At 30.8% G+C, this 27,777-nt stretch overlaps 1 protein-coding gene across 5 annotated transcripts in view; it reads left to right on the top strand.

Moving 5' to 3' along the window:
* Positions 1-27,777, top strand: part of LOC119615197 (nephrin) — a 306,013-nt gene that overhangs the window by 154,991 nt on the left and 123,245 nt on the right. For 3 of the 5 annotated variants that reach the window (XM_037971292.1, XM_037971298.1, XM_037971284.1), the window contains exons 9-16: positions 16,056-16,192; positions 23,173-23,326; positions 23,534-23,671; positions 24,702-24,866; positions 25,080-25,367; positions 25,492-25,773; positions 25,874-26,297; positions 26,426-26,592. In XM_037971292.1, coding sequence (XP_037827220.1) covers positions 16,056-16,192; positions 23,173-23,326; positions 23,534-23,671; positions 24,702-24,866; positions 25,080-25,367; positions 25,492-25,773; positions 25,874-26,297; positions 26,426-26,592 — 1,755 coding nt within the window. Of the gene's footprint in view, positions 1-16,055; positions 16,193-23,172; positions 23,327-23,533; positions 23,672-24,701; positions 24,867-25,079; positions 25,368-25,491; positions 25,774-25,873; positions 26,298-26,425; positions 26,593-27,407; positions 27,597-27,777 lie in introns of all 5 variants that reach the window. The other 2 variants (XM_037971276.1, XM_037971303.1) reach the window with 1 other exon arrangement.

Genomic DNA, 27,777 nt, shown 5'->3' with positions numbered 1-27,777 from the left:
TTTTGCCACAAATCAAAACTAAATAAGGAATCTTAAAGTTAATTAGTTAATTAGCAACACTTGATTAATGAAAGACAGCTAATCAAAAAACTAACAAATTTTAGCTCTAACATCTATCCACACTTATAAGCCTATTGTAATATTATTTATTCAATGAAGGAAAAAAGGAAACACAGCATGAAATTTTATAGGAATTCAGTAAAATAAATACATAATTTCAAACAAAAACATCAGCATTAGCAGTAGCCATAAGCACAATTGAATAAAGTAATCAAAGATCATTAAAGATTGCCCTTAAGCCTAAATAACCGTATACTTTTCTTATCAACAGACACACATACACACATGAAATTTTCACAATACTTGCTATTAAAAACCAAAGAGTACTTAGATATCAGTGAAGGGGTTACTCAAAATCTATGCAAGAGTAAATACAAAAGAGTCGACAATGTAATTCTAAACTATTTTTCATTTTAGCTTAACACACACACAAGCATTTAAGTATTGTTGTATGCCCATCACTGATCATTTGTAAGATTTGTATAATTTTCCTGGAACATAACCTTTATTTTGTAACATAAATGAAAAATATTTACATGGCACCCAAAATCCTTAATCAGGTTTTATTTACAGTAATTTTATATCAATAAAGTAATACTAAGAAATCAAAATCTACATTGTCCAGACATTGTCGTTTTGCACACCACTCTTCAAAATTAATTATACAATAAATATGCATATAAATACACTGAAAAAAATGTCTGCCTACACCAGTTTAGAAATGGACTTATGTTGAACTGTAGCTTAATTTTTTGATGAAAAACTATTTTCTGAAACAGGGTTTATATGAGAGCTAGATTCAAATATGGGCTATCACTAGGAATGATTAGGAAAAGTTTTAGTTAGTTCCTTTTTCAACTCATTTCATAAATTCAGAGACATGGATTGTTTTCAGTGTATGTTTGTTTTTATATTGCTTTAGGAGATACGTACTCTAATAATGAGGAGAATGCTTTTCAGTAATCTCTTGCAAATGTATATGTGTGATTAGTTTATGTGTAGTAGTATACCCCTATATGCCATTGTTCAGTGTTTAAATCTAATGCCACTTAAAATAAGAAAAAAAATATTCAATTACATTATTTAATCTTATAGAGAATTTTTAGCTTGAAACATTTTTGTAAGCATCTTAAAATGTTTCAAATAAAAATAAATCAAGCAATACAAAGTATAAGAAAAGATAAAAAGAGAATTACATTGAAATGTCATACATAAAATTCAGACATTAGATTCAGTCTTTCTACACAAACACAAGACGAACGTCACAAAAAAATTCTCAATGAATATTGACAACAATATAGTTGTATGATAATTTTGCACTTAAAGTTACTGAGTTTAATTTTAAAACCTAATAATTTCTTATTTAAAAATGGTGCCTTGTTTGTTTCACTTTAATATGTTACACAGAAAAAAGTTCCCGCATAAATATTATGAACTGCTTTCATTGACTAAAGTTAATAATATTTAAGAATAAGTTCCTAAATTGTATGAATTTTTTCATTTTTATATTTTTAAACATAATCTAGAAGCCTTGGCTTAAAATATTAAAAATTTTCTTTATATTTTTCTATTTGTTAAAAAATGTTTAAAATTTTCTTCGAAAATTTTTTATTTCTTTATGATTTTTAGATTGAAAACAATGAAATATGCGCGTAACATGCAGCATTTTCTGAAGAATGGATGTTTAGCTATATGCTGATGTTTTTTTATTTCATATTTTGTTTTCCAACATTTTATTTATTTATCATAAAAATTCGCTAATATGTGATTATTTTCAAAAAATGGAAGATATTAATAGGTAACGCGGATATTTATTCCAATTTTTTATGAAAATCAAAAAAAAAAAAATGAGTAAAAAAAACAAAAAAATCTTTAATGTACAAATTCATACATTTTATGAACTTTTAATATTCTGAATGAAAATGGTTTGGGAAAAAAAGTCATGTTCGATTCATTAAATTTATTACAAAATTCATTCAAGTTATGTATTAATTTTTTCTGTGTATAAGGATCTTATACACGTTCTATACAAATGAAATGAAGCAGTCAGATGTGGGCTAGTTGCCGAGATATGTACATTAAGATGTCTCGTGGATCACTTTTTTCTAGAAATACCTTTCAAATGATGAGTATTAATAAGTGAACATGAGAAAAATATAAAATACTTGTTTTTCGAATTAATTTTATGGAAAAATGCGACTCTAAAGTTCCACTTTCGAAATAGACTTTATCTAGTTACTAATATAGGCCAAATAATATGATGTATACAAAAGAGAATAACTTCTATGCGGAATTAGGTATGCAAAGTTTATTTTTCAAATGACATTTGTTTAGTTCAGACTATAGACTGTTCTATATTCCAGAATATAGTCTGATCTACAGTTCAGACTATAGACTGTTCTATATTCCAGACTATAGATCTATTTCTAAATTACAAACTGGTCTAAAGTCCAAACTATAGACTGATCTATATTCTACACTGTAGACTGATCTATAGTCCAGACTGTAGACTGATCTATATACTATTATATTATACTAGACCGATGTACAGTATAAACTATAGTCTGGTGAGAGACTATAGATCTATATCTAAATTACAAACTAGTCTATAGTCCAAACTATAGACTGATCTATAGACCAGATTATAGACTGATCTGTAGTCCTGACTATAGACTAATCTATATTCTACACTGTAGACTGATCTATAGTCCAGACTGTAGACTGATCTATATACTATTATATTATACTAGACCGATCTACAGTATAAACTATAGTCTGGTCAATAGTCCACACTATATACTGATCTATAGACCAGACTACAGACTGATCCATAGTCCATACTATACTCTGATCTACAGTTCAGACTATAGACTGTTTTATATTCCAGATATATAGACTGATCTATAGTCCAGGCTGTAGACTGATCCATAGTCCAAACTATATACATATCTATAGTCCATATCTATAGTTCTGACTATAGAAAAATCGATAGTCCAGACAATAGAATAATCTATAGTCCAGACAATGGAATAATATATGGTCCAGACAATAATCTATATTCCAGACTATAGACTGATCTATGGTCCATACTATAGACTGATCTTCAGTTCAGACTATAGACTGTTCTATATTCCAAACTATAGAACGATCTATAGTCTAAACTAAACAGACTATAGACTGTTCTATATTCCAAACTATAGAACGATCTATAGTCTAAACTATAGACTGGTCTATTGTCCACACTATAGACTGATCTATAGGCTAGACTATTAACTGATCTATGGTCCAGACAATAGACTGATCTACAGTTCAGACTGTAGACGGTTCTATATCCCAGAAACTATAGACTGGTCTATTGTCCACATTATAGACTGTTCTATAGTTCAGACTATAAACTGATCTACAGTCCAGACTATAGACTGATCTAGAGTCCAGACTATAGACTGATCTATAATCCAAACAATAGAATGATCTATGGTTCAGTATAGAGGTAAGTTTTTAGTCCAGATAATAGACTGATCTATAGTCTAAAAATAGCCTGATCTATACTATATCTATTACTAGAGGACCCTTGTTTCTTTTATTAATTTTTTTAGTTTTAATATTTTTTACAATACAATCGTCTAAAAGGACATTTTTAATCTTTATTGATTAAATTTTAAAGATATTATCCTCAATCTAATACACATACATGCATGACAAAAACCTTGTTATAACCCTACCAAAAATATGGGCGGTAATATCATGACCACACCCACTTTATTTGCTTACGATTGAGAGGTATTCCTATATGATATTTCTAAAAATGCTGTTTCTCGCGACACTCTAATGTATAATGGTTTATTTATAATATGTTAAGACCTACAAATTTTTCATTCCCAAAGAATAAGAAACGACTTTTACATACAAAGATTTAATACTTAAACCATATTGTAAGTAGCGTATGTCACTGTTCGCACAGTTACTTGCATAATCTGATATTCGTATATACATAAGTATGTACATATGTATATAGCAGGGTATTTGTTATATAAACATCTTTATTATTTTCTTAGGTTGTACACATTTTTAGCTGAATTTTGAATCAGTTTCCTTAAATCGAAGAAGTTGAATTTTGTGAAAAATTAAGACACCTGATGGCAAAATTTTGGAAACAGCACCTATAGCCATATTTGGTTCGATCACTCTAAGAGTAGTATGAACAGTGTAAACCTTGAAACATATTCTGACAATGTTTATCGATAACACATAAATAGAATACCGTACGTCAGTAACCGTTCAACCAACCCATCATATACATAGCTTTTTCATCATTTCATATAGGAAACATCGGTACTTATTCACCTGTATCCCATTCCTTAAGGCATCAACTCATTCCTAACATTTAGTACAGATTCAAAATTTTTTAGGTGCGAAATTTAGTTACATGCCTACTGTTTAGAATACCAACAAACAAATATTAGAAGCATAGATTAGCAATTCAATGTTTAAAAATAGAAAACAAATTTAACAAAATATTTTGTTTTCTTGTTGCCTGTGAAATGTGCAGCAATTGTAATGCAAAGTGTTTGTTTTTATTTTTGTTTCTATTTCAGTTGTTTGCATGAGTTGCGTTTAGTATTTAATCCTGTTTAAAATAAACAAAAACAATACCAACTAGAAAGCGACAAAAAACAAGGGGAACACCCAAAAAGAACAGTAACAAATACAAAATGACTGCATAGAAAAAGATTGAGAGAACGAAAAAAAAAAATAAACACAAATATAAAAACAATACAAGAACACCGTAATGTATGCTAGAAAATGTTAAGAAATCCTTAAGCAATGAATGGAATACTTTTAAGATAAAGTAAAAACAGCAACAACAAACAACTCAAAAACTAGTCACAGAGTGAGATAGAGAAAATAAAAACACATAATGGAGAATGTGTAATGATGTTTTGTGTTGTTGTCTTTGTTAATGCTCCAATACTTAGTTTTTGTATGCTTGTCTTAAGACAACAACAGCAACAAAAACATAAACACTAGTACAACTAAATCTGTTGCTTGCACTTCAGATTTTCTTATTTATTCCTTAAGTTTTTCTTATTATTGCTATTTGGATTTTTCTTTAAAAAAAATAGTTAGAAAAAAATCTTGTTTGTTCTTATTTAAAAGCCTTATTGAAGACTAGCAGCATAAAAAGAAACAGCCAAGAAATAATACTATACATGAAATACAATTTTAGTTTAATCCACATAAAAATATTTTTACCAGAATATAAATTCAATTGAAAATTAAGCAAAAAAATGCAAAATGTAAAAACTAAATACATAAAAAATAAATCTTTAAATCTGTTTAAAAGATTTGATGTGTTAACGACTTGTTTTTAAAGTTTTTTAAAAAAAAAACTAAAAATCTCATTAAATTTTCAAAAAAAAGATATTGTCATTTCATGTCGATATTTAATATGAAAATATTTCATTTTAACAACACGAAAAGGACATTAACTAACTGTCTGTCATTGCTTGCTAGCTGTTGGCTGGAAAAGTCTAACAAAACCAAGAAAAATTTAAATAGAGAATAAAACCACAACGAGATTAAAACACATACAGAAATAAAATTCAAATATTTGTTCTAAAAATTTCAATTTTAAAGCTGAAATTTTTATTTTTTTCTTTATTTTAGCAATTAAATATATATGTATGTGTGTGTATATACTATAAAAATAACAATTCTACTCACTTTAGTTGGTTTGGGACATTCTTTATGTTTTAGATTTAAATATTTAATACAATATTTACACATGTGGACAGAGAAAAAGTTGCGAAATTGTTTTATTTGAAGTAGAGCATATTTTGGAATCGGAATTATGATTTACTCTCTAAGGGAAAGTTGTAGCTCTTGCCATAAAGAACAAAAATTGTGAACATATAAAATCAAAAAAACTTCATCTTAAAGTCAAAATCGCAAAAACTTTAAACAAATCGTTTTTTATGTTTCTCTTAATAAGGCGTATACTTTATATTTGTAATATCAATACATCATTAAGACGTATACGTACAGGTGTTAATAAAAGCAGTAAAATTTCGCAATGTAAAACTTTCCACTCGAAATAAGAAAATGAAGTTTTTGCCTTTTGTTCTTTAAGACAAGAGCTACAACCTTGCCTGAATTTTAATAGGTCATTCAAGACCAGAATACCCACAAGGGATTATTGGGCGGCGAACACTGTCCTAAGGGACGACGTGATCCAGATCATGGAAAAGAGCTCTACTAATATTTTCTATGATCTGGACCGTCTCAAAGATGCGTCACTAGTAAACATGACCGGTTTTATTAGAAGCACCGACTAGTTTTCATGGAGATCCAACGAACCAAGTAGTCAACGAAATTAGGGAATGGCAATTCTTAGGGAAATGAACCACAAGGCCTCCGAGTGAACTCGCTTACTAGCGAGCAACTCACGTAACCTAACCTAACTTAACCTTGCCTTAGAGAGTAAATCAAAATTTCGAACGCTTTGTAAGATATGGGCCTGCGAAAAATTTACAAACAGTGTAACTAAGCAGTGGTGTTGTAATTAATACACCTAGTTTTCTCTCCACATCTGTATACCTACAATAAGAACATAAAAAATTTTGTTACTATCAAAACTAGTTTTTATTTTACAAATAAAAAAGTTGCTAAATAAAAAAAGAAATATTTACAAGGTCGTAAAATACGAACAGTTCTACATTTCGAATATTTATTATTAAAGAGAACTAAACTAAAGTTTATATTGGTTTCATCACAACCAACAACAGTTTCACTTTTTTACGACTATTACGTTAATTATAATAAAACATAAAATTATGATTAGTGTTTAAAACAAATATCCGTCCGTCCATGCGAGTTTGTGAGGGAAATAAAAATTTATGTTTTTTTTTACATTTATTTATGAACTAAAGAGCAAGGGTAAGGTGTCCTTGAAACAAAAAAATAATAATATTATTAGTATATATTTGTTGTTTAGCTTAAAAGGATGGAAAATAACCTTTCGTTAAACATTGGAAAAACTCAAAGTTAATGTTTTTAATTTTCATTAATTTGTTTGTCCAATTTTTTACATAGTCTTTTTTGGGGTCTACTAAATTAAGTTGAAAAGTATAAGTTTAACGTATAAATTGCGACCAGCAGTTTGGTAACAAGGTTCACATGGACTGGGAGACTGAAGAAAATTTGTTTCGGCTGATCTGATTCATTCTGCCATCGTAATAGCAGTAATAGAAAATTTGTTTGAAATTAATATGAAATTTATTTGCTATTTTGACTCTTTCCAATAAAAATGCAAAATTTAGTTTTTTAATTAACAATATCGTTATTTTAATGATTGTGGTAAAATCAAATCAAATTGTAATAATTATAAACAATTTTGTAATTTAAACTGATTTTAAAACATTTACCATTTTCTGCTCTTTCAACAAAATATTTTAGTTACACAAAATAGCAATTAAAATGCCATTTAAAATCGATAAATAATCCCACTTTTTTTCTTATTTAATAAATAATAGTTGAATTATGGTTTCCCAAAATCTGTAATATACACCTTTAACTTTAATATACAAGGGTTAAAAGAGGAAGTGGACAAAACAACAACAACAATAACAAAAGGAAAACTATCAACAAATAACATAAACACATAAAGTGTTTTTGGTTCAGTTAAATGGAGAAAAAAAATTAAGATGAAAAAAAACCTGAAATAAACAAACAAATGGAGAAATTGTATGCAGTTATTTGTTCACATTTTCAAATTCACATTTCGAAAAAAGGAAAAAAATTAAAAAAAAAACTTTTTAATAAAAAGCAACTGTAGAAAAATAAAGAGAAACTTGCCACTACATCAACATCGTCAATGGTTTCAACTGTAACACAGTTAGTTAAACATACATACATGTATACTTAAAACTATAGCAACTTGCAACTTACTATTTATACCCCAACCGACGCCATACATACACAAACACCGTTCCTGAAAGTATAGATGTATAGACGAACAAACAAAGAAACCAACCAAACGAATGAGCGAACGTCCAAACGACCGACCAACCGACCGCCTAACAGACTGACGTAACAAAGACCAAACAAATAACCGAACCCTTCTATGCAATTTTTAGCAAAACAGGGAAAAAACACAGAACTATATGAAGGTAGTAAAAGGACATTCATTCATATAATGTTTGTTTTTCTTGCTGCTGCTGCTGCTGCTGTTGTTGTTGTGTGCGTGTGTAGTTTATATGTTTTCCTGAAACCCCAAAAAACATATTTTTGCCTGGAAATACTAGAAGAAGGAAAAATAAAACTATAGAAACACTAAATACAATTACACCTTTAGTTTTTCATACATACATACATCTACACATACTACTCCGTTCTGTTCTAACTTACCTAGAAACATACATTTGAATTATTATATACATTATGATGGCAGCTTATATTTAGAGCTAATATCTAATACAAGTTCTTAACAATTGAATTTTAAGCATTTTTCTTAAATATGAGGCACAAATTAGCAGATAGTGATTTGGGTCAGATATTCAATTCAGTGTAACAAAACACTCATTTACACTGAATTTGAAATTTACAAAGAAAAACGTCGAAACATTAAAATTTAATTTGGGATCATAGAATGTTGTCCATTTGAAAGATCAGATCAAAATAACAAGATATTGAAGTTTCCGTTGTCTCTGAAACCATTGTTGATTATATGTTAAGAAAAAGTATTCGAAAACTCATTTCAACTCTTTAAGACTACTTTGGTGATGAAAATATGACATGATAGTTTAAATTTTAAAGCTATTTCTGTAAGAAGATTTTATAATACCCACCATCCTAATACATATATGCAAATGTGTCTGAGTGTGTGCATGAGTATTCAATGTTTGCATAAAATGTATGTGGTTTAAGCTTAAATGGAATGCAATGTTTACATTTGACTTCATTTTTGCTGTATGTATATTTTGTTTCTATTTTTTTCTTTTATTTGTTTATTTGTTGCAGTTCAGTTCAGTTGTTGTTTTGTAAAACATCAATGTGTCTGTATGTATTGCATAATATGGATCCGTGTGTATATATGTATGTGTAAAAGTACACTATGGGTCATTCGAAAGGATTCAAGTAGCATTTTATTAATGCTGACTTGAAAAGTAAATTTTACTTGCAAATAGTTTCTTTAAAATCCTTAACTTATACACAATTCATTTTTTTATTTCTTAATTTATAGGACAAAATGGAAGAATCTAATCGTTTTTATTCATCTTGAATATCAGTGTAGGTTGCTATTTTAAGATGCAACTGTAAATGTTTGTAGTTACAAAAAGTTGAAAAAAGTCTTTACAAATTCATAGTTTAAAGCATATAAACTGTAACTTAAAACTGCTTAGTTTTTGAGCAGTTTTCTTATATTGGTTAAAGCATAAAGCTAAAGACGTATGAGTAATATTTTCGGCTATTCAGAATCTTATATACCTAACATCACAACATGTGCCGAAAATTTAAAGATTTCGAAACTTGGAACTTTTCAGATCATTATAGATTGATCCTTTTACATTTTATTGCCATATTTATATATACATATTGAAATTAAGCATAATTACATTATTATCGATATTTATATGAGCATCAGGATGGTTTTACGAAGAGCGTACTTTATGGAGACTTAGTTGACCTATATATAGACCAAACTCTATAGAACTTAGGAGAGTAATTTATTTGTTAGAACAATTCATTAATGCATTACATAGAGAAATCGTCAGTTATGTACCAATTTCTATGTATTTCTTAGGGGTTAAAATGCTAAAATTTACCTACACAATAGCATTTTAAGTCATTATTTTACCATGATGATGATGTTATTGTAGGCAAGTACTTAACACAAACGATTACAAGTAATTAGAAAAGGTAGTCACTGGCAAGATGACTAATGATTTTGAAAGTAGTTATATAACACATTATTAGTAAGACCTTATTAGATTACTTCTATGTAATCCAGACGATATGTTGTAGTCATTGAAGTATGTTTGCTGGGTTCTTTAAAAGTATGATTATTTCTATACTAAATGATATCTTTTGCGTTCATGTGATTAATTTCCTCAAGTTCCTTTTCCATTAAAGCAAATAAATTCGCTCTTAATTACCGATTATATCCAAGTGACCTGGTATTCAGTTATCACCTGATATCGCCCTGACTGTCTTTTGGCTTCTTGAAAATATGTTAACTTCAGTTGTCGCAAAATTTGGTATTCTAATCCAGTTTATACATTCCTTTGCAAGAACTTTTGTGGAACCTCACGCCCGTTTTGCCCTCTGTTAAGACTATTTACCTATTTATGATTGTTTAAATTTTTATGTGAACGAAGTATCTGTCAACAGTCAACTATAGACGTTTATTAGAAAGCATTTTGTGTTTTAATACAAAAATATGACATAAGTCCTAAAAAAGTCATAAGTCCTAGACTTTAAACTGAACTGGTATATTCTAGAACTAGTTGTAGCAGAACTAATAAAAAGTTATCTTGAGAAATTCTTAGAAAAGTAAAAATTTTTTAAATTTCTAATTTTCGAAAATTTAAAACTCTCATTTAAAACTATAAAAAATACAAATAATAATTGCATAGCATTCAATTGTTAACAGTGCATTGAACTGCGACAATATCATACATACATACAAACTTATGTATGTATAAATGTATGTGCATAAATTGAAAACTGCAACTCTACTATAAATGTCACAAATTTTCTATAGAAATTGATATCCATACATATGAATGTATCTAGAGATCTGTGTGTGTGTGTGTGAGAGTAAGTCTGAGCTTATATTAAAAACAGATATTGAATGATGAAAACTCGTAGAGTCAACTGTGGATTTTTTTTGAATGGATTTTATGTATGTGTGTGTATGTTGTAGATGCATTCGAGATGAGAAAAAAAAAGAATTGTATGAATGGTTGTGGTTGATTGTCTTAATATTTGCTAATGTACTATAGAGGATAAGAGTACATGAATAGTATAATACCAACTATATAACATGCATAAATTACCTTCATTCACACAAAGACATACTCAGTTATATACATACACACACATACACAATTTTATATGGAAAATGATACAAACAATACAAAACTACTACTAACAATATACATACATATGTATGTAGATGAGCGAGTAAGTGTATTTATCTGTCTGTCTGTAGAAAATACTGGTACAATGAGTTGTTAACCGTAAACGCGTTTAACTGAATTATCCTGTTTCATGTCACTCTTCATTTGTAGCAAAATTTTGAACATGTAACACGATGACTTTGACTTGTAACGGTATTCATGTTAATACACACAAACCTACTCATACATATGCGTATAACTATATGTGTGTAAGTGTATGTAAATGCTTTTATTCTCATCCATTATTTAATAGCTGTTGCTGTTGAGCTGATGGCTGGCTGGTCTTTCGGTATGAAATAAACATTTGAGGCAACAGTGTCATTGACTTTGACGAAGGTGATCGTCATTGTACTGTCGTGTTGCTAGTTTTTCTACCCTACACCATTGTAATGTAATGGTTAAAATACATTTGTGATAATTTTTGTTACTCCTGTAGCAAATAGCTAACTATTCGACTAAGTATCACTTTCTCAGTGGATTTAAAGATGTCCGTCGGACCTTAGACTGTGTATCATGTCCATTATCGTTACAGGATTTTTGTGATAAACGGTTAATAATTGATCATAGCTCCTATATATATGTATCTATGACTCTTATAAGGCCTTGTTTTTTAAAGTCGGTGTGGACCACTTTTTAATTTTAATTTTCTTTCCTGTCATCTACTCAAACAAAGAAAGAAAATTTGACTTCTTACTTACTAACATGCTTGTGTATGTCAGTTCAGTGCTAAATACGGAAGTTCATACATTTCAGTTGACATTTAAATTGAACAATTATGTCAACATTGACCCATGAAATTGAAGTTTTAAAATTTTCCATCTTTTTTGAAACAAGCTTACTTTTTTTTAAATTTCGAATACTTAAATTTTTATTAAACGTTTTTCGAATAATTACTTTAGGTGGGTTTGTTTTCTTCTAATTTAATCGTGCTACTTTAAAAGATTGTTGCTGCCACACTGTTTTTTTCTCTCCTGATGTTTAAATTATGTTCAAAGATTCTATTTTTTTTTTTTGTTCTAGTGCTAGATTGTTTTTGTAACCTTGATTATGAAAACAAGATAAGAAAGAAAGAAAATGTTTTTATGACATGCTTTGAAACCGAAAAAATAAAAATTAAAAGAATTAAAAAAGAATATAAAATTTTGTTTGTGTATGTTTTTGTTCATTCCCTCTATCGCATGTTTAATGTTACAAGAGCGCACTAATTAAAATTATAATTTTGCCAATTTTATATTGTTTTGTTGAAGCTGTATGTGTGAGCACACTTCTAAAAGTTCCGGTAGTTCTAGGTGATTGTTTGACAGGTTATATTAGAAAATTTAAATTTTGTAATTGTACTAACTTTTCCCAAAAATAGTACTTTTTTAGGATTAAAAGTGCTAAAGTACTTTTCGTTTTGGTGCCTGCTGAATAGACTAAAGATGTTTCTATTGACCGATGTATTAACTAGTCTATGGATTATCCAATTGACTAAACTATTTACTGGCTTATAGACTAGCCTATGGACTAGTCCACGGACAAGTTTAAAGGCTAGACTTTGGATTTTGAATAAGTCTATTGATTAGTTGTCTAGTTTATAATTTAGTTTTGATAAGGCTATTATTCACATATCCAATACTGTCAACAAAGCCACTAGGGCATTGTATGCTTGTCAAAGACTTTTTGGTAGAACGTGGGGCTTAAAACCGAGACTGATCTTATGGACCTTTGAAACCTATACTGCCTTGGTTTGGTGGAAGAAGGTAGATCAGCAAAATCTATCGTCTCATTTGTGTCTCCATAACAGGGGCCATGAAAAGTTGTTAAACATATGCTCTTGGTGCTATTTTGCACATCCCACCACTACACATCCTCATAAAGGATGAAGCGCACAAATATGTACTTCGCCTACCAGAAATAACCAGTTTAAAAGCTGGCAACTTGGTAGGACACATGACTATTATAAGTACATTTATGACTGATCCATATATATGGATTCCTGGCAACAGTTTTGATACTACATTGACTTTGAGGTTCTTATTCCGAAAAGGGACCAATGAACAAACCTTACTTGGTGGCAGGAACATGCTGACCAAGTATGGTTTACAGATGGTTCCAAACAGATAAATGGCAATACTGGACCGGGAATATATGGCCCAAATTTCTAAAAGGCCATCCCTATGAGGCACAGGTGTATGCAATTATCATTTGCATTAGAGAATGTCTGAGAAGGAAACTGAGAGAATTGAAAATATTTGTGATGTCGGATTATCAGGCGGCCCTTAAGGCTTTACTATCATATGAAATCAGGTCGGTAGTCATACTTAACTGTTTGACATCTCTAAATGAACTGGGTAAACATAATAAACTCAAACTATGTTGGGTATCTGGCCATGAAGGACAATCTGGCAATGAAAGTGCAGATTGTCTGGCAAACAGGGGTGCACGGCGCCCATCAGAGATACAAGCCGAGACGGCTTAAAACGACGGCGGCTGGCCGCCGGTAATATTTTGAAAGCCGCGCAACCGACAACTTCTTCCGGCTAAGCCGGCTTAAAAGTAGCCGCTGATAAAGACAGGTATCGCACATGTATTTCAGAAAATAATTTCAGCAATTTGAACGGAGTTGCCACTATTTTAAATTCTTATGGCAAATTGAAAAGAGTTGCCACACAATATTTTCTATAATAAGCCGCCGTCGACCTAAAATGGTTGCGCCGCAGCCGCCGATCTTTTTGCATCGACTTGTATCTCTGGCGCCCATTTATTGGAGCAGTACCATTCTTTGGTATCCCCAAAGAATACATTAGGAAAAAAATGCGTTTCATATGTTGAAACGGAATTTTTCCGCCACTGGGAGTCAATATCAGGACTCAGACAGGCAAAAAGCTTCATAATGCTAACGAAATGTAAATCCCAAAAGTTACAGTCACTTAACAAGAGCGACCTAAGATTACTAACGGGACTTTATACCGGACACTGTGGACTTAGATACCACCAACACATTCTTGGTAACAATGTGACGAGGCGAAATGCATGATGAAACCTCTAAATATGTACTTTGTGACTGTCAGCCATTATGGACTCTCAGAGTGAGTATTCTGGGAGGCGCTTTCCTTTCGCCTAATGAAATGTTCAATCTCTCACCGTCTAGAACATTAAGATTCATACGTGAACTTAATCTCCAATGGTGAACCAAAAGGGCTGCACAAAAGATCCTAATTTGGGTCGTAGTGCTTGGCGCCCCCTCAATCAATCAATCAATCAAGGCTATTGGTAGTTAATATGACATTTTGAAAAAGTAACAAAGAATAAACTCTTAAGATGTGTTCACACCTACCAAATATTTGAGAAAAAGACACTATTTTCTGTAAATATTTCTTTGATCTTATATGACTTTTGTCATTGCAAATAATGTCAAAACAAATTATCAAAACGTTCTAAAGTGATAACTTCAAGGAAAATCAATATGTGGATTATTTATGGGTCACATAATTTTCGTCAAATATTTGATAGGTGTAAACGTACCTTTAGTGACAAATAAGAAAAATAAGTACTTACGTTCTAGATTACTTAAAGCCAATTGACTTCAATATAGATTACTTGTGTTATATAAGATTGATCTTTTATTATTTACCAGGTACAAGAAATAATTCCTGTTGGCGAAGTAATTTGTGAACATTAGTGTTAAAATGGATACAGAACTACCGCGCTTTACTAGTGTCGCTTTAATTATGTATACATATTCTTTATTTTTCATATTATGTGCAAATGTATGCGTTTGTCAGTTTCTTTATTGGTATGTACACGAAGTCCTACCTCAGCAGTTCAACAAAGAGTCAATGCATTTGAAAAAGACAGTGATTTTCACTAACATCTAACCACCTGGTTGGCTCTAATTAATCTTTCGTCACAGAAGTACTCTTTGTAAACGAGGGTGATGATAATCGTCACTTTAGTGTCCCCTTTGTAAGCGAGAGAGTGGACACTTAAAAGCAAACTTAAGCTTTTTGTCTGTCTCTTCGTAATCTATGAGGTGTTAATTAACTTCCTCGTAGGACAAGTACATGTTAAAATAAAAGTTTTTTGATATTTTAAAAAGATTTTTCCTATTACCCTCGTACAGCTGTAGCTATGTATGAATGTGTGTTTATTAAAATATAACAGATAATAGAGTAAAATCCTTCTTAATCGCTTTAAGACTCTTTGATATTTTACATCTGGCATATTTTTCCATGTCTGTGTTTGTGGTTAAATAGTGACTTGCGGCATTTTTCTTATTATTTTTATTTAATTTTTACTGAGAGCTTTATTTCATCCTTTCACTATTTAAGTGTGTGTGTATAATCATATCTATTATAACATTTTATGTTTCCTGAGCTTTTATTTTTTATATTATTATTTTGGAGTGTATAAGTATAGGTATGAATAGGTGTAAATCCTTTTTTTCTGGTGATGTGCTCATAAAATGTAATTGTAAAAATTACACTTTACTTTTTGTGTTTTATCTTTTTTAAGAACAAATTTATGTTATGTTATAAAATAATTAAGTTGGTCTTTCCGAAAAGATAATTTTTATCGCTGAAATACAAGTCCCTAGAATTATGTTTTATTAAATTTATTAATACATATATTTTTTCAAGGATTAAACTGGAAATTTCTCTGAAAATATATATTGAAATAATTAAGACTAGTTAAGCAATACAATTTTACTAAGACCACAATTAACAACTTAATATTTATTTTACCTGTTGCTTATTTAGTAAACTATATATAAATACATATACTTAAATGATAATATTAAATTCCAATTAAATTTTTTTATATAATTTACAGATCCCCCCATACCACCCATAATTTCCGGTTACATAGAAGGACAAATAATACCGGCCGGTTCGGTACAGAAACTTTTGTGTGTTTCTTCTGGTGGAAATCCTTTAGCTACACTAACTTGGTACAAAAACGATAAAAGGGTAAGTTTTTTTTTTTTCAAAAATATGTAAACTGCCACAATGTTAAACTCAAATGGCAGTCAACTTATAATAAAAAAAATTATATAAAAGATTTGAACAAACAATATATGTCACAAATTACTCCTTTTTCATAATAATACATATGAAATAAAAATGTATAAAAAATATATATTTTTGCAAAACCTGCTATTGAAAAGATCACATAAGTTTTTTTTCTCATTTTTCTCATGGACATATCCATGATGAAATGCAAATTTCATGGTTTGTTTTTCCCCCAGTGACGAATGGACAGAATAAAAAAATCGCATACAAAATACATTTGAACTCCTGCACCACATGCACAATTTTTTATGTTAATGAAAGTGCCATTCGCAACAAAGAAACTTACCAGAAGAAAAAAAATTATATAAATTTTTCAGTTTAAAAAAGATCTCATCTGAAATTGTTTTTTAGTTAAAATGAAAATAAATAACGATACGATGAGTACGAGTGCTCTTTCAAGGATACACGCCCACCCTCCTGAAACGCATAAACATCTCGCTACCTTCGCTTTTAAAATATATCTGTGAATACATGTATGTATGTGTGTATATGTATAAGCTTGACTGTATGTACTTTAGGAATGCTTTTAGATTATATGAGAAATGGAATTTATGTGCTCATTTATATGGTTTGGGAGGTTGAAGTTGTTACTCTTATTTCCTGGGTTTTTTCCTGGTATTTTTTTTTACAAACATAAGTATGCAGTAATGTATTTTATGCATGGACATAAAGTTTTTTTAATGAAAAAGCTTGGTCACAACATCTGTACTTAACCTGTGGTTACTTTTTATGCCTTCACCCCTCTGCACTCCACATGCTCCACAGGCCCACAAACTCTCAAGAATTCACACATCTACACCTGCCAGGCAACTAGACAGCCAGCTAGGTAGGATACACTTAAATAATAAGAACGTAATGATTTTTTAACTGCACAATTAAAATGCTCTTTGTTTGTATGATAAAGTGATAAAAAAAGGACACATAAACATTTAACAACTATTACTCTACTTGATACCTAAAAAGGAACGAAACAAATTGTAAACTTTATTTATTTATATTTCATTTTTTTTTTTTTTGCAATTTGACAGTTTTTGTTGTCTAGTATGGACTAAAACTAACATACATACTTGTATTTGTAAATACTTATTGAAGTAAAGTCCTTGTTTAACATTATTATAGCTGTTTTTCTCTGAAAAACGATGTCACCTTTAATTTCTAGCATTTTTGTGTTTTTATGACCAAAAACTTTATATACTTTTTATATGACAACATTCTTTAGGTGTAGATGCATAAATGTGTTGTTGTCTGTCTGTGTTATAGTGTGCAGTAAAAATTTCTTATTTGCTAAACTGACTTTCTAGTTGTCAACCAACTAACCCATACACACCCATCAAACAACCTCAACTAGACAACAAGACAAGTTGTATGAAAATGCTGGACAAGAATTGAAATGACAATTAAGTTCAAGTATAGTTGACACCAAACAACCATACGACGTCGACACGACGACATACTCCAAAAACACAAAATAACAAATCGTCTGAGCGAACATACACTAACGAATGTACACCTCAAAAAACCCCCAGTTCGTTATACATTCACAAAGTAAATATTAAACCTTGGACTTAGAAACACACCTGCATATAAGATTAGAAACTATTTATAAAACACACGTGTATACATACAACTACACTCTACGACAAAGTCATGTTATATTTTGAAAATTTTACCGACACAAGGTCGTTTATTGCTTTGAAAAATTAATTATGAATTTTCAACTACTTCGCTTCTACTTGGATCGAAAAAACTTATTGGAGAGAAAAGGCCTTGATAAAATTTGATATAAGGTTAAGTCTAGAAAATTTGTTAACTCAATGAAACTGACAAGTATTTGCTTCTTTGGGGAATTTAATAAGATCATTTGTACTGATTTGGTCCATAGCTTTCGCTTATTCGATGTTTTAAGTATTTTTAGATTTAAAAGCTATGAGTAGTCAAAGTTTAAATTTCTTAAAAATTGCTTGTGACAAACCAAAACTTCGTCCTTCATAGTTCAATAAAGTTTCTTCTACAATTTGGTTAGATATTTACTGTGAATTATGATGAGTTTATGACGATCGGTCCATAATTTTTCCTACCCTTTAGAAAATGACTTTAACGTTAGTAACAGAATCAGAAATGTACCGAAAATGCTAGTATAGCAATGAAATATATCATATCAACGGTTCTTATACATATTAATCGAAATCTGTCTATGAAAATTTATAACGATCGGTTCATAATTGATCCTACCCGCCATATAACGCCACCACCAGAAAATTACTTTAACGCTCATATCTAACTTACAAATATGCTTATAGTGATTGTATTTAAAATAAACAAGTTTTATATTAACTTAAATCTCGCGAAATTTTATGACGATCGGTTCATAATTGTCCCTACCCCCATATATGGTTCCCTTCAGAAAATGAATTAACTAATTTAAAAATGCCAGTATAGCAAATGAGTTTGACATATACTAGTTTTATATTAACCAAAATCTATCTATTAAGTTCTATAAGGAACGGTCCATAATTTACTCTTATTGGCCCTACCCCCTATATAAAGTCCCCATCAGAAATTTATTTTAATATTCTTTGCTGACTTAATATACCGATGAAATTCAACATGACCGAGTTTTGTGGGAACTAAATTCGGTCTAGCAAATTTCATGAGGATAGATGCATATCCCTATTCCTTTTCAGAACATGACTATAAGGCTCATAACTATCTCTAAATTTGATACAAAAAAGTGTTTTAATGAAACATAATTTTATGATGTTCATAGTACTTCATTGCCCTATGATATTACTTATTTAATTACGGCAGTGTTTAGTCCATAATTGACGCAATCCTTCATTGAAGGCCCGATTCCGAAAATCCATATTAATGTAATGATCCAAGTTCATATATAGGGCCACCTTCCGAAATTTACTTTATACTTTTCATTGTATGTATACGGACACCACAACGTCATAAAAGATAAAAAAGGCTCGTGTCTTCCCAAAGTCATGCTCTTTTTTATGGGCTCCATTTTTGCAAAAAAGTGATCGTTTTCTCAGGCTCATATCATGATACCCGTTCGGAATTTTTATTTACTCTCTGAGGCAAAGTTGTAGCCCTTGTCATAAAGAACAAAAATTGTGAACATATAAAATCAAAACACTTTATTATCATTTATTCCTTGCGAGTGGAAAGTTTTATATTGCGAAATTGCACTGCAGTTTTTAACGACACATGTACGTATACGTGTTACTGATTTATTGATATTACAAATATTAATTATACGCTTAATTTAGAGAAGCACATGAAATATTTTTTGATCTTTAAAATTAAGTTTTTTTTTGATTTTATATGTTCACAATATTTATTCTTTATGACAACTTTGTCTTAGAGAGGAAATAAAAATTCCGAACGGTTTACAAGATGTGAGCCAGAGAAAATGATCAAGTTTTTGCAAAAACGTCACCGAAGCCCCATATCTTTTGTGACCCATAAAAAAAGAATTTAAAGTAAGTTTTTATTTTCGATAGGAACATCAACAATTTCTATTTTGGTACAACCCTAATAAATGTATATACATATCTGTGAATGAATATATATGCATGGCATTGTATGTATATATAAGTAAATATGTATGTATGTATGATACATACGTATGTATGTATTATATATTCATTTAGTTTTACTATGTACTTACATATGTTTCTAAACATATTAAGCTTTGTATAAACATTCTTACTTAGTAACCTAACAAAATTTTAACATACTTTAGATAGTTTTCTTAAACTTAAACACATACATTCATACACATACGTACAAACATTGAATCGAACATAAAAACACTAATGTTATAGATGTAGACAAGAATTTTATGGTTTTTAGAGAAAAGGTATCGAGGGAGGTGTAAATGAAAAAGAACCACATTTAGTTAGGAAACCAAAAATTAATACCAAAAACACAAAAGCAAACACTCACACATAATTGACACGCATAAAAACATGCGTTAGTATATGTATCTATGAGTATCACTGAAAATGTGCGTGTGTTGGTTGGTTGAGATATTTATATATGTTTGATAATATTTAGTTACTTGTAACTAAATTGCATACTTAGTTGTTGTGAACACATACTCATACTCACTCGCATCAGTTACCTGTTTTATTGCTGTTGTGGAATTTAAGTTTTCATAATATTTATACTGAAGTTTTATTAAAATTCCTTATCCTTGTTAATTATATCGACAAACAACATCGCACCTACAGCAACAGCAAAAACATGCAGCTTCTGTCTTAATATCTATGAACATTTTCTAAACATTAATATTATCAATTTATAATATGTGTGGGGGGTATACATACATTTCTATGTATGTATGTCAGCATGTAAATATGAATATTTGTATCTATTATGTATTTTGTTTATGTGCGTTTATAAGTATTTAATGAAAATCTTAACTATTTATATTATTTGTTGGATAAGTAATCATACGTACTAGGTACATGTGTATATATGAATGTATGTATATTTATGAAAACAATGTATTTAATACAATTAAATACTTGCATTCCAGAATAACTAAGATAAACATAAAAATTGCTTGAAAATGTACAAAATTTATGTAAGTATGCATGGAAGAATGCTGGCCATTAATAATTATAATACCCACTGCTGCTATTGGCACACTGACTACTGACTTGGATACTAAATGAAATTAAATAAAATATTTCTATAGTAATTGTTTTGACATTTCCCAGTGTCATAAGCAAATCAGCAAATAACAAGATACATCTTGATTGTATTTTATACAACTACTTATGTACGTATTTACGTACGAATAACTATTTTCATAAATTTATGTTACGTGAGTCTATTAAATAAATTTCGGTAATTAATAGATTTGATATAACTTCATACATAACTAAATAGTAGTTATTCTTATTCATATGTTTGTATGTGTTGTTGTATATGACAACAATAAGTATTCAATCTATGAGATCTCAAACCTCTCCATTGGGCTATATTAAATAATTAAACCATCATTCATTCACTGGGATTGTAATTTAGATGTTGTACCCTTGTAATTGGTTATTGAGTGAAATATTAATTATGTGGGACTAGTGGTCTATAGTCTTTACTTCGTGATGTAATTCGTTTATTATTATTTTTAAATACCCTTGCGGAAATTTCTGCAATAGTTAGTCAGCAAAACCTTACAAAGCCTTAAAAACTAAAAAAGCGTCTTTTCACTACTTCATCATTAGCATTTTAACTCATTATTTTAACATGGTGACCATATGGGAGGCAAGTACTTACCACGCTTGCTTACCAATAACTACTTACAAATAAGGAATTAGAAAAGTAGTTTTATTTTAAAAACAAAAAAATGGCTCACACAGAATATGAATCTGGTCTTCTTGTACTCCTACTGACAACACCACTGCTTAGTTATATTATTGTGCGTCAAATAATTGTTTTTACACAGAAAAACTAGTTTCGTATTGTGTCTGTATATATAAATCATTATAAGAGTACTTAAAAGTAATGCAGACGGTAAGTAGTAGTCATTGAAAAGCAAGTGGTTATGTAAGTACATTACAGAGTTTTTGCTGGATACTCTTATAGAGAACAATAAATAGAGAAAGACCTATTTACATACATATAACTGTAGTACACAAACTCTATTTATAACTGTAGTAGAAAACTGTAATCCACCATTCCCAAGAATCTGATATCTCTTTACCATCATTTTAAAGAGTTATTTCATTTAAAAACTTTGTCTCGAATTTTATCATAATACTCCACATTTGGAACAATTTAAATTGTTTTGTGTAAATGGGGTTATATGAAGGATATGATCAATTAAGGACCGATCATCATATGGATATGGTTCCTACAAATGCTGTTTTTGTCGAATACACTGCCATAATTCCGGTAAAATGTATTTCTTAGATGTGGAGATGTGTGATGAGGAGAATATATAAGGACTAGGGTCAATTGTCTGCCAATCCTTATAAAATTTGGTAAAGAGTTCCTATGTCTATTTAAAATATCATCACTTTTGCGGCATTTTTAAAACATTAGTGAGCATTGAAGTCATATTTTGATCTTATATAGGGCGTAGGACCAATTAACGACAGATTCTTATTACGTTTAGTAGAGAGATTTTGGATTCTATAAAGCTTGTTCATTACTACTAAATACTAATGGGAAATTTTAATTGAAAATTACAGTCCTATAGCTCTTTTCATTCGGACTCTATCGTGTTTTCAGACAGACGGACGGACATGACTAAATCGTCTTAGAATCTAATATGGAACTGGAATATACATATATATACACATAGGCTTTCAAATATTTCTTATTCTAAAAATATTCTTAACTAAATGAGAATTCTATATAAGGATACGAATGAATGTATTTTTAAAATATATTCAAGTATATTTTTAATATTTCTATAGACTATTATTAAATAATATCTATATTAAAAATAAAAATAACTACCATTTCCATCTATTAGCATATCACAATATTAATATTCTTCAAAATACAATAAATCACTAATTCTAGTAGTAATTTGTCCTTTTGTCCTTAAATTTATGCAAATGAAATGTAATGAATAACTGAATAGATAATATAATGTTATCTGTAACTTTCATATATGATAACAATTCTTTAAACAAATTCAAAATATCAAGTTTATACCATAAATAAATTTAAATTTCTCAGAATGTGTTTGAAAAAGTTTATTACTTTGACAAAGAAAAAACTAACATTTGGCAACAAAGAAAATCATAAATATTAATTCGTTTGTTAATTTATTACAATATCACTTTTACACGCTATTTAAGTTTTAAGATTTAAACTTGAGTTTAATTTCTTTTGTAATTAATTTTCAGATAAATTCCGTAATACGCACTGCCGACAAGTCTGTTTCAGCTGAAATAACAATTCTGGCAAATGTAACCGATAATCAAGCTCAATATCGTTGTGAGGCATCAAATAGTGCCACTGAAATACCACTTTTCGAATCAACCACATTGAGCGTGCACTGTAAGTATAACAATTTCTTTAAAATCACACATAAACATGTAAAGATTCCTTATAAAAGAATCTGGCAAATCAATTTACATATTAATTTTTTATTAAATAAAAAAGAAAAAGCCAAAAAAAAAAACAATAAGAATGAAAGTAACAATACATAACAGGAAGTTGAAAAAAAAAAACACAAACATAATATAAAAAATATTATAATTGCAGTTGCCCCCGAAACCGTCAAGATACGCATTGAACCGGAAGAATTGAAACCAGGCATAGAGGCGACTATAATTTGTGATTCTAGTTCTAGCAATCCACCTGCTAAATTATCCTGGTGGAAGGATGGCATACCAATTGAGGGTAAGTTTTAAATGCCACTTTACAACCAAAGGTTTATTTTTTCCTCCATCTTTACCGTATAAGTCAGTGGTAGTATTAGTGTGTGTGTCTTTTTGCTTGTGTTGTCTGAAGCCAACAAATTTGTTAAAGATGCAAGAAGCAACGTTTGTTGTTAAGCTGGAAAAGTGCCCAAATTATTGGGTTGTTCAAAGGATTGTCATTGTTGTCAAATGGGGAAAAAAATCCAACCCAAGAACGGAACATGAGAAAAAAATTGTGTATAGAATAAACCAGTGGTGTGGCCACATGCCATATAAATACAAGTTTACGTAAAATCTAAAGTTCGCTTGTTTTCGTGAGTGTATGTATGTGTGCTTTTTGAAATGGTAGCATGAAGTGGCGCCGGCCAAACTTGTAGGTTGGCTGAATGTTTGGCTGACTTAATGCCTGCCTGTTATGGCTTGGCCTGGATGTTTGGTCGGTTAGTAAAGACAGGCGTAAACCTAAACCTAAACGTGTTGTGTTTGTGAGTATCCGTATTGCACTTACTCTCACTTATTAGGACACAACAACCATAACACATCTTATTTTTCTGCCTGTCTGTCTGCAAACACTCTCCTATACGATTGCATTTCTATTTGACCGTCCGTCCATTTACATATACATTGTACAAATGTATGTAGATGTTAAAATGTATAGTGTTTCCAAGGCGGATGTTTGATGCTGCTGTATTTTTTTAAAAAGCACAAAAATTAAAAAAAAGATATGTACTTACGCAAACTTCCGGTTTACTAACTTTAACTGTAGTCTTACTTCCACACACACACACATTTATAAAAGCAACATTTTAGTGTATTTGCTGATACACATACGTTTAAACAACAAGTCCTGTTGTCTGCATAATTTCCATGTGGCAATCACCGTTAACATACTTCTCTTGGGCTCACTCTCCCTCTCGCTTATTTCCTCTTTCCCACTCTTACTAAGACTGTATGTCCTTTTCTTTTTTATTGTATACATATACATTTTATTTTGTCATTCATTTCCTTAGGTATAAATAATACGTCTAAGCCTGGTCTTTGGGGTGGTACCGTCTCAACGTTGGAATTTAAAGTAAACATCACACAGGAAATGAACGGCATAGTTTACACATGTCAAAGTGCCAACGAGGCACTACAGCGTAGTGTTCATGAAGCCATAAGCCTGGATGTGCTGTGTAAGTATTTTTATTTGCTTTACTTTGCAGTGCTTTTGAAACGTTGAATATTGTTGTTGCCGCTTTGTTGCATTGTATTGTGACTGAGCGACCGAGTGAGTGAGTGCAACATCAAAAGTGAATTTTAAGGAAATGTATAAATTTTATTTAACTCTTATCTTGTCTTGTCGTCTCGTCTCGTGCTGTGTTGTCATTGTTGCTGCTCATGTTTAGATCGTCCCAAATTTGTGCCACCACCTTCGTCGACGGCGGTCGGTGTAGAGGGTGAATCACTGCTGGTTGCCTTGCAGGCCAATGCCAATCCCATGTCAATTACTTACACTTGGTCAAGAGATGGTCAAACAATACCCAGTGCAGTTAATGGGGCAGAGCCACGCATCTTTGCCGATGGCTCCAAGTTGAATTTTACAAAATTGCATCGCAATGATGCCGGGCTGTATGTGTGTGAGGCACGCAATTCCCAAGGCACAGCTCGCATTAATGTCAGCGTGGTAGTGGAATGTAAGTAAATTCAAACGCACATACATACATACATAGATATGTGCAAAGTTGCACATTGCATTACCATATCTATGATTGTTTATTTAATCATGTTCTTCGTTTTTTTTTCTGTGTTTATGTGTAGATGGCACCACCATCAAATCGGTTTCAGAAAATGTCATTGTCAATCCCGGCGAAGATGCCATGTTGTCGTGTACGGTAGAGGGTAAACCTCTAACGGAGGATCACGTAAAGTGGGAAAGATTGGGCTATGATATGACCATAAAAACCTCATCAACATTTGCCAATGGCACCTCGTATCTACACATTAAAGATGCTCAACGTGAAGATGTTGGTAATTTCCGTTGCATTGCTGATAATCGTGTTGCCAATCCCACTAGTCGCGATGTTTTGCTGATAGTCAAATGTAAGTAAAACACGTTTAATATACATAAATATTAAGTACAACATTTACTCGAGTATAAAAATAAATAATAATTTCTTTACTTATTTTTACGCTCTTATAGTTGCACCGGAAATTGATAAATCACCCACTCTGCTGCGAGCTGCCAGTGGCACAGGTGAACGTGGCCGTTTGCCTTGTCGTGCTCAGTCATCACCCAAACCCAAGTTTATATGGCGCCAAGAGGGTAAAGATTTGCCAGTTAATCGTTCCTATAAATACGAAGTAGAAGAAAAGAAAATCGACTCTCTGACGTACGAGTCAATATTGATTGTAGAAAAAGTAGCACCTGCCGATTATGGAGCCTACGAATGTGTGGCAAAAAATGATCTGGGCCAAGCAATTGAGACGGTACGTTTGGATATAACTTCACAGCCCGATACACCTTTAAGCTTGAACATCTTAAATGTCACCCACGACTCTGTGACAGTAGCCTGGACGCCGGGCTTTGATGGAGGTCTAAAGGCTTCTTATAGAGTACGTTTTAGGTAAGTTTAAAAAATTTGTTTTTGATTTAAATCTAACTACAGCTAATGGATTTGCTTTCGTTAATAAACACTATCTATCTTTTGCCATTATGAGATTGTATTTCCATTTTTTTCTTTTCCTTATACAGAGAGGCAAATCGTGAACAATACAAATATATTGATGGTCTACCAAACAGTCATAAACTCACCATAAATGGCCTAAAAATGAATACATTGTATCTATTTTCGGTAATGGCATACAATGATTTAGGTGAGAGCAAATACTTGCCTGACCTGCAAAAAGCCCACACAAAAGGTAAGTCTATTCATTCTCATTTATGACTATAAAAATAGCAAAATGAAAAATAAGAAAAAAACAACAACACAACAACCAAGTCAAAACTCAATTAGCTAATACAGGGGTATACATACACATAAATCAACATAATTGTATAGTATGTGTGAATAAGTGTGTATGTGTGACTAAAAGTATAATGCATTAAAAGCAAAGTGCACAAATTAGCCACGTCTATAAAAACTAGGTTGGAAAACCAACGAGGCAATGAGGAACAGAAAAAAAAAAACAACAAATTGCTAAAGACATTGATTTATTGGTCGCGTCATCTGCATTTTATGAGCTGACCCATTCTAAGGTAGCCATTAACCCAGCTACACCCACTCTAACTCAACTGGCACAACAACAAAATTAACAATTAGTAGCAAAAAAATTAAAACCGCTGCAGCCTAGAGGAATTCTCGACCAGTACTCTACACTTTTAGTCATTCTTTGGCAGTAACAGTTTATGGAGTTACTGAAAAAAAGCGCACACAGGAATCGTTTGACTTTTTATAATGAAATTTCTATATGCATAAAATATGTATGTATGTGTGTGTAGTATATATGAAAATTTATAATATTTACTACATGCATATATGTACAGTGTATATGCATATATAATAAAATACTTTGTTTAGTACATACATAAATATTTCATTGTGTGTCTGTGTTTCCTTTTCCTCTTCTTTCTCTCCGCTCTCTTATTTTCTTTTTATTAATTTTGTCTTTTATGCTGCATTTATTTTTGCTACTCTTGTATGGATACAAAATTTTGTTTCAATAATACGCTACAGAAGCACCGCCACCATCACAGCCAGCTTCATCATTGGGTGGACCTCCTACAACGAGTGCCACTCCATTGGGTGGCACTTCGGGTCTATTGCTGTTGGTTGGTGTGGCATCTGGCATAACAATAGTGGCTTTGAATATACTCATCATAGGTTGCTGTCTTCATAAACGTAATCAAAAGCGTCTCAAACGAGGTACTGTATCCGAAATATTATTATTATACTATATATTTATTATTACTATTTTTATAATAGCAAATACAGACATACACTTTCAACTTAATACTCTTTTGAAAAGCTAAAACTAAAAGAGAAAACACACACTCATCATATAATGAATTTGATTTTATAATGATTAGTTAGTCTATGTATGGTA

This window comes from Lucilia sericata, unplaced genomic scaffold (genome assembly GCF_015586225.1).
Source record: "Lucilia sericata isolate MDLA Ls3-8-SP2 unplaced genomic scaffold, ASM1558622v1 Contig000046F_arrow, whole genome shotgun sequence".
NCBI classification, from domain to species: Eukaryota; Metazoa; Arthropoda; class Insecta; order Diptera; family Calliphoridae; genus Lucilia; species Lucilia sericata.
The sequence above is the reverse complement of the archived record's forward strand: the minus strand, read 5'-3'. Positions and strand labels throughout refer to the sequence as shown.